This window comes from Daucus carota, chromosome 6 (assembly GCF_001625215.2).
Source record: "Daucus carota subsp. sativus chromosome 6, DH1 v3.0, whole genome shotgun sequence".
NCBI classification, from domain to species: domain Eukaryota; kingdom Viridiplantae; phylum Streptophyta; class Magnoliopsida; order Apiales; family Apiaceae; genus Daucus; species Daucus carota.
In genome coordinates, this window is record NC_030386.2 from 27,762,068 (window position 1) to 27,776,473 (window position 14,406).

General features: G+C 33.8%; 2 protein-coding genes across 2 annotated transcripts; one reads left to right on the forward strand and one right to left on the reverse strand.

Moving 5' to 3' along the window:
• Window positions 1–28: 28 nt before the first annotated feature.
• On the reverse strand, window positions 29–5,174 carry LOC108193049 (3-isopropylmalate dehydrogenase 2, chloroplastic). Its single transcript, XM_017359614.2, has 11 exons — window positions 4,824–5,174; window positions 4,423–4,552; window positions 4,154–4,265; window positions 3,978–4,053; window positions 3,496–3,584; window positions 3,067–3,153; window positions 2,250–2,366; window positions 2,026–2,133; window positions 1,816–1,869; window positions 1,527–1,679; window positions 29–400 (listed from the first exon to the last, which is right to left on the reverse strand). The coding sequence occupies exons 1-11, from the start codon at window positions 5,038–5,040 to the stop codon at window positions 326–328; spliced, it is 1,218 nt and encodes a 405-aa protein (XP_017215103.1). The 5' UTR covers window positions 5,041–5,174; the 3' UTR covers window positions 29–325.
• A 577-nt stretch (window positions 5,175–5,751) lies between these two features.
• On the forward strand, window positions 5,752–8,792 carry LOC108225565 (protein NUCLEAR FUSION DEFECTIVE 4). Its single transcript, XM_017400457.2, has 3 exons — window positions 5,752–6,228; window positions 7,000–7,901; window positions 8,007–8,792. Exons 1-3 carry the CDS (start codon window positions 5,905–5,907, stop codon window positions 8,470–8,472), a joined length of 1,692 nt encoding a protein of 563 aa, XP_017255946.1. The 5' UTR covers window positions 5,752–5,904; the 3' UTR covers window positions 8,473–8,792.
• The last annotated feature ends 5,614 nt before the right edge of the window (window positions 8,793–14,406 follow it).

Below are 14,406 nucleotides of genomic sequence, written 5' to 3' on the forward strand. Positions count from 1 at the left end.
AACCCGAAGTCTGAAATCAACAACAGACTGTAAATAACTGATTTCTTATTCAAATTTCCAGAGTCGGTTTTACAAACAGCTATGTTTCATGTGACAACAGCTCTGGTCTTGCATTTCAAAATGTTTAAAAACTAGCAGATCAAAGGTCTACGTAACATATAAGGGATAAAATGAGAAACAACGCAGAAAACAGCAATGGATATCCTTCCTACAACTAAAAAAAGGTACATTTCTTTTATAATGATCTTGGAAAAAAACTCCCAAAATCTTTAAATATGGAACTACCCTTCCGGCTTCCTCAACACTTTCATAAATGCAGAACTCATCATACAGCAGCAGCAAGTTTGGATTCTACCGACTTCAGCACCTCTTCACCCATCTCCTTGCATCCTACCAATTTCTGGAACAGGAGAAGAATGTGCATTAATGGCAAAGACAAAAGCTCAAATACACCGTACAGTTAGACACATACATAGACCATAGATAAATGCATTGTAAGTAGATGGAAATGGAGTTGAAAGTGATGTGAAAGAAGACCCCAAGAATTGATTTCGCTAATACTGGTAATTGTAATTGTTATCAGCTTTTACAACAATAATATAATTCTATTCAAGTTGTTGCTCAATTACAGGCACATACAGTATTTCAAGTTTCAACCTTATATCATCTTTTATTTTTCCTTGCACACATAGGCAAACAAATTATATCTAATTTGCAACCAAGGATGATTTGACAAAGTTTTAGCACATAAATATCTATTATTTAATAAAAGCTCTGATAGGGGGAAACATATAAACAAGTATTTTACTTCTTTTCCTTTAGGTTTATTAAACAGGGGCAGGCAAGTGAATTAACAACGATCCCACTTGATACCACCATATCACTTGATCAAGGAACTCTTTAGTCTCAACAGAACTCGAGAAACTTGAATGCAGTTCGGTATTGTATTCAGTTTTTGTATTAAGAATTGTGTTTTAGCACAACAACAAAAAAAAAAAAAAAACAGTTTTTGCAGTTTCTAAAATGTATAGGTGTTATGGCAAGAAAATCCCCCAGAACAGTTTTTAATAAACAAGAAAAACTGTTTTGTTTTAATATGAAGCAAAATATAATGATGTAAAGTAGGTAATCGTCATAATAGTGGGGAGATAGATTGAAATTATATCAAAAGAGTTTTAGATTTAGAAAACAGCTGTATTTCCAGAAAACAACACTTTCTTGGTTCATTTTTCTATTTTTTGAAACCAACTCCTTTTCTCTGTAATAGGACCAAACACCTCATTTGCTTTCTGAAAAGTAAAAACGGTTTTCTCTTTTCTAAAACAAAAAACAGTTTTTAAGTTAACCAAATAGGGTCTTGGATTCTCGTGATTTCCCAGCATTAACTAATTTGATTTTAGTCATTGATGTTCACATGTCAAAGCAACAAAAACGGGTGTAAAAGTATTTTAGCACCCCAAAACAATATAAAATAGTTAAAGATGCAATTTTTAGGAATAAGAGATTTTCTTATCTGCAGTGCATACATTTCCAGCAGAGTATATATCACCAGTACGGAATCCCCTATTTAGAGTATCCAGCACTGCAAGCTCAATTCGTTGGGCTGCCTTTTCCTCTCCAAGGCCATACTTTAATAGCATGGCAGCACTTAGCACTGCTGCCAAAGGATTAGCTTTGTCCTATATCAAGATATTCTAGATTATGGAACTTACCAAATATTTCCATATTTAATTAATCTACATGCTTTATTCATCACAATAGTTGACAAGGTTCATCTATAACTTTGCAACAGTACTAGAATGCTGTAAATTTTACCATTCCAGCGATATCTGGAGCAGACCCGTGTATTGGTTCATATAATCCAGGACCCTACATAAACAAAAATTCCACAACAAAGATAATATTTATTTTAGATATACTCAAGTAACTCAACCATAAGTGACAGAAGTTTATAATAAACATAGAATATTGCTACTCATATAAAGAATAGATAACACTACAAGCAAGGTTAGTATTTCTCCATACCGAATCGCTTATACTAGCGGATGGGAGCATCCCAATGCTTCCAGTAATCATCGAAGCCTCGTCTGACAATATATCACCAAATATGTTGTTGGTCACAATAGTGTCAAACTGCAGCAGAACATATCATACCAGCTTATCACTTGAACTATCTATTGTCAGGAGGGGATGACCCTGTAATATAACAAAATGTAGAATTCTGCCTTACTATTCAATAAAATAATTACCTGTTTAGGATTACGAACAAGTTGCATTGCAGCATTGTCGACATACATGTGTGAAAGTTCAACGTCAGGGTACTGTGAAGCAATAGCCGTTACTCTCTTCCTCCAGAGCATGGACGCCTGAAAATAGGAAGCAAAATTATTGAATATACTGTATACATATACATAAACATATACATATATATATATAATAAGAATTTTACAAATTAACGAGCACATATTTGAATTACTGACGTCATATATGTTGTTTAGAATAGTTGAGCATGGTTCTAATAATAAGGTAAACATCACAAGCTCAACAACATATGTAGCATCTACTTTACGCAGAATATTGCTAGATATATTTAACATCTTCGAATTTGGTTCATAGCAAAAAATATCACCATCCCGACAAAGTCATTGCAAGGCAGCACATACAGCAATAACCATGGAATGACGGTTCTATGGACTAGGCAGTTGAATGGCTATTGTAATTGTCTGCCACCATTTATCAATGGGTTTGAATTGCCTGTTAGATGCTCTAACTCAGAGGTGCAATACTGCAATGTATCAGATAGTTAAAACAAAATGTAGGAAATTTGTTGCAGATGTGATCTTATTATTCTTATACAATTCGTCCAAACCAATGCAAAATAACTTTAGCAATCTTCTACAACAAAGGATAGCAATAACTATGAAGAATCAATATACCACTTAAAATTAGAATAAGTAACAATCATATAATTATTTTTAAGTACACTATACTACTGGATCTTATTAAAGTATACCAACACATGCTGCAGTAAAATTAGATGAAAAATAACAAAAACTACATAATTACCTCTAAAACATTAGCTTTATCTACAGAACAAAGTCTACAGCTACGCTTCCGAGCAGTTTGAAACGCAACATGAGCAATGCGATCAATCTGGCAGCCAAATAATTAAAAGTTACAAAGAGCACTTCAGGATATTGAAGATAGATGATATAGACTCCTGCAGACCAGGGAATAGTGGATAACCTCATAAGTGCATGTGTGTGTGTGTGTCTGTATGTGCGTGTGTGTGCGCCATGGATCAAAATTATACAACTTTGCACAACATGAATTTAACTAATTCTAATGAACAAAGTCAAACTCAAAGCTGCAATAGTGTCACTCTGTATCATATTCCAACTAATATCGTATATTATTGGTAAGTGGTGCAGGACATGAAATTAGTAATTTAACATTTCTTACAAAACTTTAAAAGCAAAGTGATCCACCATTCACCTCATAAGCTGCATAAATCTCAGTGTTAAAACCAATCTCATCACCACTATCATTCGTGCCAAAACCCCTTGGTTTTCCAAAATAAATACCTATAGCCATAAACAAAAATGCAAATGAAAAGCAAACACATATTTGCTATAAAGAAATAGAAACATGCAGCTGCTCAAGATAATCAACTAAAAAAGAGAAAACGACGTTAGGTATTTCTGTGGAAACAGTGTTCAAGAAAGGACTCGTAAGTCAAGCATTTCAAATCTCGCTTCTGTTTCAAGCATTTACATTTCAACCAATTCAAGCAAAATTATTACATCATCAAACTTTATAAAGTCTCCATCAAAAATTATGCAAAAATTTTAAACTCTCAAGGAAATCTAGAAATTTCATTGGTATGCACACAAACAAAATTAAAATCTTGTTGTATGCCACAAATGACTTCAGCAAAACTAATCAGTATAAACAAACTCAGACAGATGCAGACTAACCCCCGGTAAGCTCCCTAACAACCATCAAGTCAACACCTTCAGCCACTTCCTTCTTCAAAGTTGACGCATCTACCAACTAGGATTGATGGAAAATAAAGAATGAAATTCCAGGATGAAAACTGGCATTAAACCAACCACGTACAAGCAGAAGTTTAACATAACAAAAGAAAATCCACCTGTGGCAAAACTGAAGCTGGCCTCAAATTTGCAAAGACCTTAAGACCTGCACGTAGCTGAAGCAATCCAGTCTCGGGTTTTAAGTGCTTTTCATTGTTATCCCATTTATAGCTTAAAACAAAAAAAATAAAATATATAAAAAAAAGTCAGTTGCATATACCAACTCCTTGTAAATTCCCCAACATGACTAATAATAGTTAAAGATACGGAATTTATATAATAATCAACCTAAATGAAAAGGTAAAGTAAGATAGTAATATGTCATCACCCTCCGATTGCTCCTAGAAGAACAGCATCCGAATTTCTGGCCTCAGAGAGGGTCTCCTCGGGTAAAGGAACACCAGTCAAGTCCAAAGCTGCACCTCCCATCAGCATCTCCTTGAACCCAAACTCAATCCCTTCCACATTTTCAAACAAATAACCTCTCAATTACCAACCCATTTCAATCCAATTTCACCAATGTACTTGCACTAAACTAAATATCTTTAATCAAACATATATCCCATATATCTAGTAGCCAGCACTCAAGGGCAGTAAAGAAACAACCTTTAAATCTTGATTACATCACAATTAAATAAATCAATTCAATAGTTTTTATTAATTGGACTAGACTAGAATAAGCTAACATTTTTCGATAAATGAATAAAATTGTCCAAGGTTTTAGAGTACCGTCGAAGGAAGCGGCGAGTTGAAGAACATTTTTGGCGACAGCGATGACTTCGGGGCCGATACCATCGCCGGGAAGGAGAGTGATGGTGTAGCGTTTGGTGGGTGTGGCGGCGGAGCAGCTGATTGTTGCAGAGAGCCTTTTAGGAGAAGAATTAATTAAGTGATGTTGAGGTTTAAGAGGTCTGAGATTGTTCACTTGCAGTGAAGCCAAAGCCATTTTCGAGAATTGGGTTCGTAGTGTCAGTTTACGACTGTAAGTTTGCGGCTAAAATGCAGATTTTTCCGGTAGGTTTTGTATCTGTGTTTTTGGTTTCAAGATATCGGAGGATTTTTTTTATTTTTTTTTTCTGTTTGTTTGTTTACTCAAAAGTCACAGCACCATTATTTAATTTTTCCCATAGTCAAAATATGCCTACGAGTTTTTCTTTTTCATTTAGGACGTGTGCAAGATTCTAATAATCCCTTCAGAACTCTTAAATAAAATCAATAAATTATGTTATAATTAAAAATAAAGATAATAAATTAAAAATATTTACTCAAATCACGCATTAATTTTTGTTTAAAAATATTTCTGGATTGTTTTGAATATATTTGATCAATCTTTTTAAATTACAAATTAAGTACATGTCAAGTTAACATAAAATGATGAAATGAAATATAAACGAATTTATAATAATTTGTGAAAATATAATAAATCGAACAGTCCACAGTAACAACATATTTATGACGTATATAAATTAAGAAAAAGTTAGTTCGAATCGTGCTTAAACGCCATAATATAATCTTCGAAATGAGCAAAAATTAACAACACAAGAAGACAAATCTGTCGACTACATGTCGCAGTTATGACACGATTTTAAACACCGGCCTAAATTTATCTAGCATGTATGTGGCTACAAATATCTGTACGTTCGTAAAGCAAAAAGTCACAGGACCCCCTCAGTTCTGACCGAACCATAAATCTTCATCTACCCATAACAACAACTTAAACTCCAACAATCTTGGAAAAAAGATCATTCTCCACAGAATACTAATATAAAAAAGGAAGTGAAATCATCTTAAAAGTGCTCAACAGACAGAAATGGGAGTTCTAAAAGTGGGAAGTAGACCACCATGGGTTGGTCTTGGCGCTGCAGTTTGGGTCCAGATTGCTGCTGGAAGCGCTTATACGTTTCCTTTGTATTCTCATTCACTTAAATCAGTACTTGGGTTCAGTCAACAACAACTTACTATGCTTGGAGTAGCTAATGATATTGGTGAAAATGTGGGCATTCTTCCAGGCATTGCCTGTAACAAGTTTCCATCATGGGCTGTTTTGCTGGTGGGTGTTTTCGCTTCTTTCTGCGGCTATGGTGTTCTCTGGCTTGCTGTTAGCAGGACTCTTGTCTCAGTGCCTTATTGGGTTGTAAGTATCTTTTTTTTTTTTTTGCGTTTATTTTACTTGTACTTTCAAGCCCTGCTCTACTTGTTTGCTACACTGATTATTTTGTCATGATTAAGGGCCAGAACATGCTGATGTGATCAAAGTTGTACTAACACTTTTAAACATGTGATTATTGGTATAAATCTGAAATTAAGTTCAAGTCAGGATTTTCTAAAGCATTTGTCGTATTTCCTGTCAATTAAGGAGAACAGTTGAGGGGGATGTCAACAAACACTACAGTGGAGGTGTTTTTAACAAACGCAAGCCTGAGAATCTGTTTTTTTAAGTTTAGAAAGAAGGTGAAACAGACTCAAGACTTCTCATGCCATTTGCTACAAACTAGTTACAATCACTTAATACTAATTTTAACTAATTATCTTTAAAGATGTGCCACAATTGTATAGTGTTATAGCGGATATTTCTAAACAGAGATAACACTGGCAAATGTGCCCTGAATTGGTTCCTCTTTGAAATATCTTTATTTCTATCTGTCAAGCTGAATTAAATGGCTTCTGTCAAACAAAAAAAAAAAACTGAATTAACTGGCTTTTTCCTTTCCATTAAAGAGATGAAATTTACATTTTGACTCTAATGAATCTACTTTTTACCTTCTTGAAGTGATAAATTTTACATTGTGACCCTGATATTTTATCCAGAAATGACTCCATTTCTTATCAACCTGGTAATCCCTGTTATGTTGAGACATTTAATGCTTAGTATCTCTGTTCTAACACGCATTTGATGCTATTACAGTTGTGGATTGCACTTTGTGTCGCCACTAATAGCAGCGCGTGGTTTGGTACAGCGGTGCTTGTTACAAACATGAGGAATTTCCCTCTGAGTAGGGGCACAGTTGCTGGACTTCTTAAAGGTTATATTGGGCTAAGTGCTGCGGTATTCACAGAGGTGTACAGTATGCTTCTTAATGAGTCAGCTTCGGATCTGTTGTTGTTTATGACCCTGGGCATTCCCATTACATGTCTAGCAATGATGTACTTTATTCGGGCATGTACTCCTGCTTCAGAAGAGGACTCATCTGAGCATACTCACTTTCTTTTCACTCAAGCAGCGAGTGTCACACTTGCTGTCTATCTTCTTACAACTACGATACTGAAAGATTTATTATATTTAAGCAACTCCGTGTCCTACATTTTAGTTGGCATCATGGTTATCCTTCTCATGTCTCCTCTTGCTATCCCCATCAAAATGACCATATTTCCTGCAAACAATAAGAAGCCTATTCACAAGTCTAGTTCTATAGACAACTTGGCTGAAGGAGACAGAGATACGACCTTAGCAGATCCGTTGTTGACACCATCTTCATCAGCAGCCAATCTTGGAAGCTACTATGAGAATGAAGATATATCAGAAGTTGATATGCTTCTGGCTGTGGGGGAGGGAGCCATAAAGAAGAAAAGAAAGCCTAGGAGAGGAGAAGATTTTAGATTTCATGAAGCCGTTGTCAAGGCTGATTTCTGGCTTTTATGGGTAGTATACTTCCTTGGTGTTGGTTCTGGAGTAACTGTCCTAAACAATTTGGCACAGATTGGTGTTTCACTAGGTGTTAATGATACAACAATATTGTTGAGTCTCTTCAGCTTTTTCAATTTTCTGGGCCGTCTTGGAGCAGGTGTTATTTCAGAATTCTTTGTAAGGTAAACATCAATGCAAATAAATTTTAATTATAAAATGCCTAGCTAATTTTAATCATTGTTCTGATCTATACTTTGGTTACTGCATGTGTTGAATGTGTTTTTCAGATCAAAAGCAATCCCTAGAACAGTTTGGATGACAATCACACAAGTGATAATGGTTGTAACATACCTGTTATATGCCTCGGCTATAAGTGGCACCTTATATGTTGCCACAGCATTTCTTGGGATATGCTATGGTGTTCAGTTTGGTATAATGATCCCAACATCCTCAGAGCTTTTTGGCTTAAGGAATTTTGGTATAATATTCAACTTTATGCAGTTGGGGAATCCCATTGGTGCACTTCTCTTTTCTGGTTTGCTTGCTGGGTATGTATACGACTCAGAGGCAGCAAAACAGCAAGGTTCTTCTTGCTTGGGTCCCGACTGCTTCAGGCTCACATTCTTGTTCCTGGCTGGAGCCTGTGGTCTTGGTACTGTATTGAGTATAATTCTGACAGTCAGAATCAGGCCGGTCTACCAAATGCTTTATGCTAGTGGTTCTTTTCGTCTGCCACATGGTGCTGGTCACTAACATATGAAGATATGTAGATGCCTGCAATCTAATTATGGACTCATTTCATGGAGTAGAGTAAAAAATAATGTATGCAACCCTCATTTATTAGGCTAAGATCTGAGACTTCATCCTCGTTTGGGGACTAGCATATCATGGACTCGACATATTCAAGAAATTGTTGAAACATATGTATATGCATTAAGAAGATTATTAATGTTATGCATAGTGTTCTTCTGAGAGGGATGTTCTGGTCTGCCTCGCGATATCAAAGATTCGCCTTGTGACACTCTTCCTCTCAGAACACACATGCACCCTCTTCTAAGGTTATTACCGTGTTGCCGGTAAGTATTCTGTGATTCATCAAGCGTTATAAGTAGGTGAAGGCAAGCTCAAAGAACCTATCATATCCAAAATGCAGAGTGCTGTGAAATAAAATGTCATTACTATTAAACTCAACAGCTTTAATGATTCCAGAAACAGTGACCCTGCATCTGAGAGTATTAGTATCTCCACATTAAGGAGTTGATCCATATGAATTGCATGTCACCTGGAACTATACTGGACAATTAACCAGATCCTGGCAAGTTTAATTTCTTTTAATGGTTGAAGAACATTAGTACATTACTACCGGTAAGTTTAGCAAAAATAGAACCACACAAATTTGTGTAAAAGAAAATGGTACAATTTTTTCTTACAACATTTGTGTCATTCACAAAAATTTAGGATGACGTGGAGAAATACAATTATTAGTAGAGCGGACAAATACTACAACACAGCAAAATTTGGTTTCATGTTTGAATTTTAGTTTTTAATTTTTGTACACAACCCGGAATTACACAATGAGAAAAAGGAATAAGTGTTTCATTTTACAGAAAGATACATAGAAGTATAAAAGATAAATAAATGAATATATTTTTTATATAAAAACATGAATTTCTGTGTACATAATTAATATAAATATATATATAACATAATTAATATAAATATATATATATATATATATTAACAATTTTGTATAAAATTATGTGCAATTAATTCAAAATAATTATTTCCAAACATTGACATATGAGTAGATATATGACAACATTTTTAATGATAATACGAGATTCTATCTTTATATAATATGTTCGTAACTCAAAATAAATCATTTATTTACAGTGTTGATTGAAAAGAAAAATAAAAATAGGACACCAAACACTCTTCAGGGCAAAACTAAAAACAGGACAGACGCTGGGAAAAGTGAAAAACACTTAGGGTCGTGATCACAAGCTGTCGTAATCGGTGTCCCCGTTGTTTACTTTAATCTCCCTCTTTGTATTTACAAAATCAAATGCAGCGTGAAACTGAATGAGTGAATGACCCGTAAAAGTGACCCAATTCCATTTACTCCATATAGTGGATGATATTTTCTTGTGAAGGCACTTGACGGTACATGTTGTCAAATGTCAATGGTCACCTCGAACTGAATCATTGATAGAGACAGGCATAAACATTTACGGTAACCTTCATGGCAATAACCGGAAATTCAAGTTAATGGGATAAAATTTTGATATTTTTCGATAGACTGAAGTATACTCCCTCTGTCCCCATCGATGAATGGTACACAGTTTCTTTTTTGGACGTCTCATCAATTGTATACATTTCAAAAATAGTAAATTTTTATAATATAAAACATTATTACACCAACTACTTCTTTTCAATATCTCCATTTTATAATAATATAAACACTATTACACCCACTATTTTCCCCCACTACCTCAAATCTATTATTAGATATAAATGGGTATCACCACTATACTAACTTTTTATCTAATTTTACTCATTTTTTACTCAATATCTTGGTATTCGTGTCCTAACCAATTGGATACAAATGGCTGGGACGGAAGGAGTAGTACAGTACTCCCTCCGTCTCTAAATACTTTTCATGTTTGTACTTTTCACGTTTGCCAACACACATTTTTGATCGTTCATATCTTTCATTTCGTAGTAGCATTAAATATAAAAATTTCACCGTATTAAAGTACTCGTGAATACGAATCTAACAAGATCACTCATGACTATATTTAGATTTATAAATTAGATGTAAATTAGTAATTTGTCTCATGTTATGAACAGTACCGACATCACAAACAGGAAAAGAAAAAAGAAACGGAGGGGTATAAATTATGGTGTTGAATTATTGATAGAGACACGCATAAGCATTTACACCACGTGTGAGGACAAATATTAAACTTTTATAAAGCACTCATAAATTAGTTTAATTCTCTTTTCTTCTAAATCATAGTATTTGAATTTTATTTTAAAACAAAATTATGAATCTATAATTTCATATGAGTCTTGAAATACATGTTAAGTAATGTAAAAAAAAAATATGTAGAAATAAACGGGATAATAAGTTTCGGGGTCGAGCCGAAAATTCAAACTAGTGTGATAAAAATTTGAAACCTCTCAATTAGCTTGAAATATAGTAGTATATAAATTTTATTTATGGGGTCAAAATATGCGAATATTTTGACATAAATTTGTTTAGTATAATAAAATTACGTATATAAATAATTACAAGTTAGGTGGACCAGTTGACACTCAAGTAGGTGTATTCGATTGGGATTTTAATGGACTGTTTTAGTTTATGAATTTTAATGGATTATATGTGATTTTGATTTTATACGGATTCATGATAAAATGTGATGTGATAGAGTTGATATAGATTATATATAGATTCTTCAAGGTTTAGACACAATGCTACAAAATCTTATGGATTTTGGTGGGGTTTCAAAAAACTTAAAATAGCCGGAGAATTTCACAAAATCCAAAAAAGTTTCATCCCCATTTGAATACCATCCAATTTTAATGGATTTTAAACAATCTAATTGAATATTATCGGATTTTAAACCATAATTTAAAATCCTAATTGAATACCACAAGATTTTGTAGCATAATTTAAAATCTCAATTAAATACCTCAATTTTTTAATGGATTTCAAACAATCCTAATCGAATAGCATCGGATTTCAAGAATGAAAAAATACACTTTAAAATCCCAATTAATACACCCATGTCAATATATGTTGGTCGTGACTAGAGAGGAATTATCGTTTTTCAATATTATGTTAGATTAAAATATCATTCCGAGCTTTCACAGTAATAGTCTTATCTTGTTATTTTTCTAATTATTTTTTTTGATTGTTTGACTTTTGTCCCGACAGTAAAAAATTATTATCATATATTGATCTTTTTGTGAATTAAAATTTTGATTATATATTTCTATTAAAAAAAATTATATAAAAAATTCTAAATACCCGGTCAAAGCACTTTTGCTAGAAGTCAAAGCATTAAATCAAAAGAATAGAAGGAATATATGAATTGACCAATAGGTCGCAAATTATGAATAGCTTTTCGGGCTCCTCTCAAAAGGTCTCGTACTAACGGAGTTGTTTGACTGCTTATATTCAAAACAAATTTTTTTTTTTATCTTTTTGATTTGAGATTTGGATTCACACTCACTTACAATCTCCCCTCAATCCAAAAACCACCAATCTTGTGACCTTTATACCGTTGTTATTTATCGGTTCCTCATCTTACGGGACACACCGCCCTACCATCTTTGTCAGGAAGACTTTCGATACAAGCCGTTCAACACTTTCAATCATATTTCTGGAGAGCCTCCCACATCACACAACCGCAGCCGCCCGCAACCCAGAGACCAACTTCATAACCATCGGCTCAGATATCACTTGTTGGCCACGCAACACCTGTTAACTTCGAATTAGTATGATATTGCTCGTTTTGTGTCGGTCAAACCTGCACAGATTTGTTTTCATACTCCTCTAAAAAATCTCATATTAATAGAGTTTTTTATCTTTTTTATGTGAAATTTGGGTCGACGCCGGCTGATCGGCATGTGCATTTGTTATAGGAGAAAGGTAGAAGCAACTTTACAGAAAAGTGTGGTTGAGGAATCATAGATGCACCCGATGCAATTCTCGTTGATTATACCACACACACAGGCACAGGAGTCCGTATTCACTTTTGGCAACCCCACACCAAACACACGACACGCACCCACCCACTCCCACACTGTAGTGCTGCATTTACTCCATCCTACACCCTACAGCATACGTACTCACATAATACACACTCCTGTAAATATAATGCATCGGCGTTCAGCAGTGCCATAATAATTTACTCCGTAAGCAGTAAGCACTACTCGCCGATGCATGCATTTAAGTTACAAAAGTACTGCCACTGCTGCACGAGTAGTAATGAACAGTGAACTACGGCTTGGGGTCAGTTTCGGATTTCGGTCTATTTATAGTACTCCCTCCGTCCCGGTGAATTGTATACAGTTTCCTTTTTTAGATGTCCCATCATTTCTATACATTCCCAAAATAGCAATTTTTTATAATATAAAACACTATTACACCCACTACCTTCTTCCACTATCTTCATTCTATAATAATAAAAACACTATTACACCCACTATTTTCATCCACTATCTCAAATCTATTATTACTTTCTTCCACTATCTCAAATCTATTATTAAAAATAAGTGGGACCCATCACTTCACCCACTTTCCATCTAACTTTACTCATTTCTTACACTTTTTCTTGGTATCCGTGTCCAATCCCAATGTATATTATTCATTGGGACGAAGGAAGTACAATTTTGAGTTTTTACATGCTAGTAAAAGGGTTTTTTTTTATAATTAGTCCATCAACGTGCTAAATATTAAGAGATGGTATTTAGTTCATGATTAATAAGTTCGATTAACGTGAATCAAAATTTCAATATCATGCATAAATGTTTAGATTAGTTACTTGGTTGTATGAAATGGGGATCTCAAATTCCCAATCCGCACTTAAGATGCGAGAAACTAGTATTTTAATAAATTTTTAGCGGTTCTTTAAACTTTAAAATTTATCTTCCTTCTCCAATTTTTTAAAGAAATCGGTTTCTCTAATGTGTGCCTATGGCAAGCACTAAACGCAGAATTTTATATGTTTGGAAGATTTTTATTAGCTCTCATATTTTAATAATGGTGTACCCTTCCTACCATAACAATCAAAATCTCCCAAACATATAAAATTTCACGCTTAGCATGTGCCCATGGCACACAGTAGACAAACCCTTAAAGAATATATAAGTGTTTTTAGCTTATTATCATTAAATATAATATTCACTACCCCGAATTTAGTTCACTTCTCTCTAATTCTTTCTCAAATAATAATAATGATATATAAATAGAGAGCATTTATAAAAAATATTATCAAATTATCATGTTATATATTCAACATATTACTATTCACTACTCATGTCTACAAAGTTTTTTACATTATTTGACATGTATATTAAAGTTTTCATAAAGTTTAGTTTTATCAAATATTTAAAGAATATTTTTTTCTGAATAAAAATTTAAACGTTAATTTTTTGTTTAGAAGAAGAAAGTTTATTGAAACAATTTAAAAACTGTATTTTATAAAAACGTTCAAATTCATGTCAAGTTCATTTTCCCAAATTAATATAATTTAATATATTCATGAGAATATATGGAGTAATATAGTAGAAGCAAAATATTATTTTATATTATTTATTTTATTATAAATGATATCTCGTGTTTTTCAGTTCGATTCTCAATTATTCAAAATAGTTTATGCTCTGATAAGTTTGAATTAAAATTATTGGAAGTAGAGGTCTTTATCGGTGTCCTATTATTCAACGGTAACATTTGGTATAATCTGGAGCAAAGCATGGACCCATTCATTTTGCAACTCGTTTTCGTATCTCGAAAAGAAAAGAATTCTTGTCACATCACTCAGTGGCCGTGTCGAAATACTGCTCTCCATATTGTGGTTGTTGATCCATTAACGCATCTCTGGACCCACGACATCAATAGGCGTCACTCATCAGATTCCGTATCTTGGAAAAAAAAAAAAAACTCTGTTTAATTGAATT

Excerpts from the sequence above, each read along its gene's own strand:
- LOC108193049 (XM_017359614.2), bottom strand. The coding sequence starts at position 5,040 with ATGGCTTTGGCTTCACTGCAAGTGAACAATCTCAGACCTCTTAAACCT. Across the intron at positions 3,585-3,977 it reads TGTTAGGGAGCTTACCGGGG|GTATTTATTTTGGAAAACCA; the intron begins GTTAGTCTGCAT and ends TTATGGCTATAG. Across the intron at positions 1,680-1,815 it reads CTCCAGATATCGCTGGAATG|GACAAAGCTAATCCTTTGGC; the intron begins GTAAAATTTACA and ends ATCTTGATATAG.
- LOC108225565 (XM_017400457.2), top strand. The coding sequence starts at position 5,905 with ATGGGAGTTCTAAAAGTGGGAAGTAGACCACCATGGGTTGGTCTTGGC. Across the intron at positions 6,229-6,999 it reads TCTCAGTGCCTTATTGGGTT|TTGTGGATTGCACTTTGTGT; the intron begins GTAAGTATCTTT and ends ATGCTATTACAG. Across the intron at positions 7,902-8,006 it reads ATTTCAGAATTCTTTGTAAG|ATCAAAAGCAATCCCTAGAA; the intron begins GTAAACATCAAT and ends TGTGTTTTTCAG.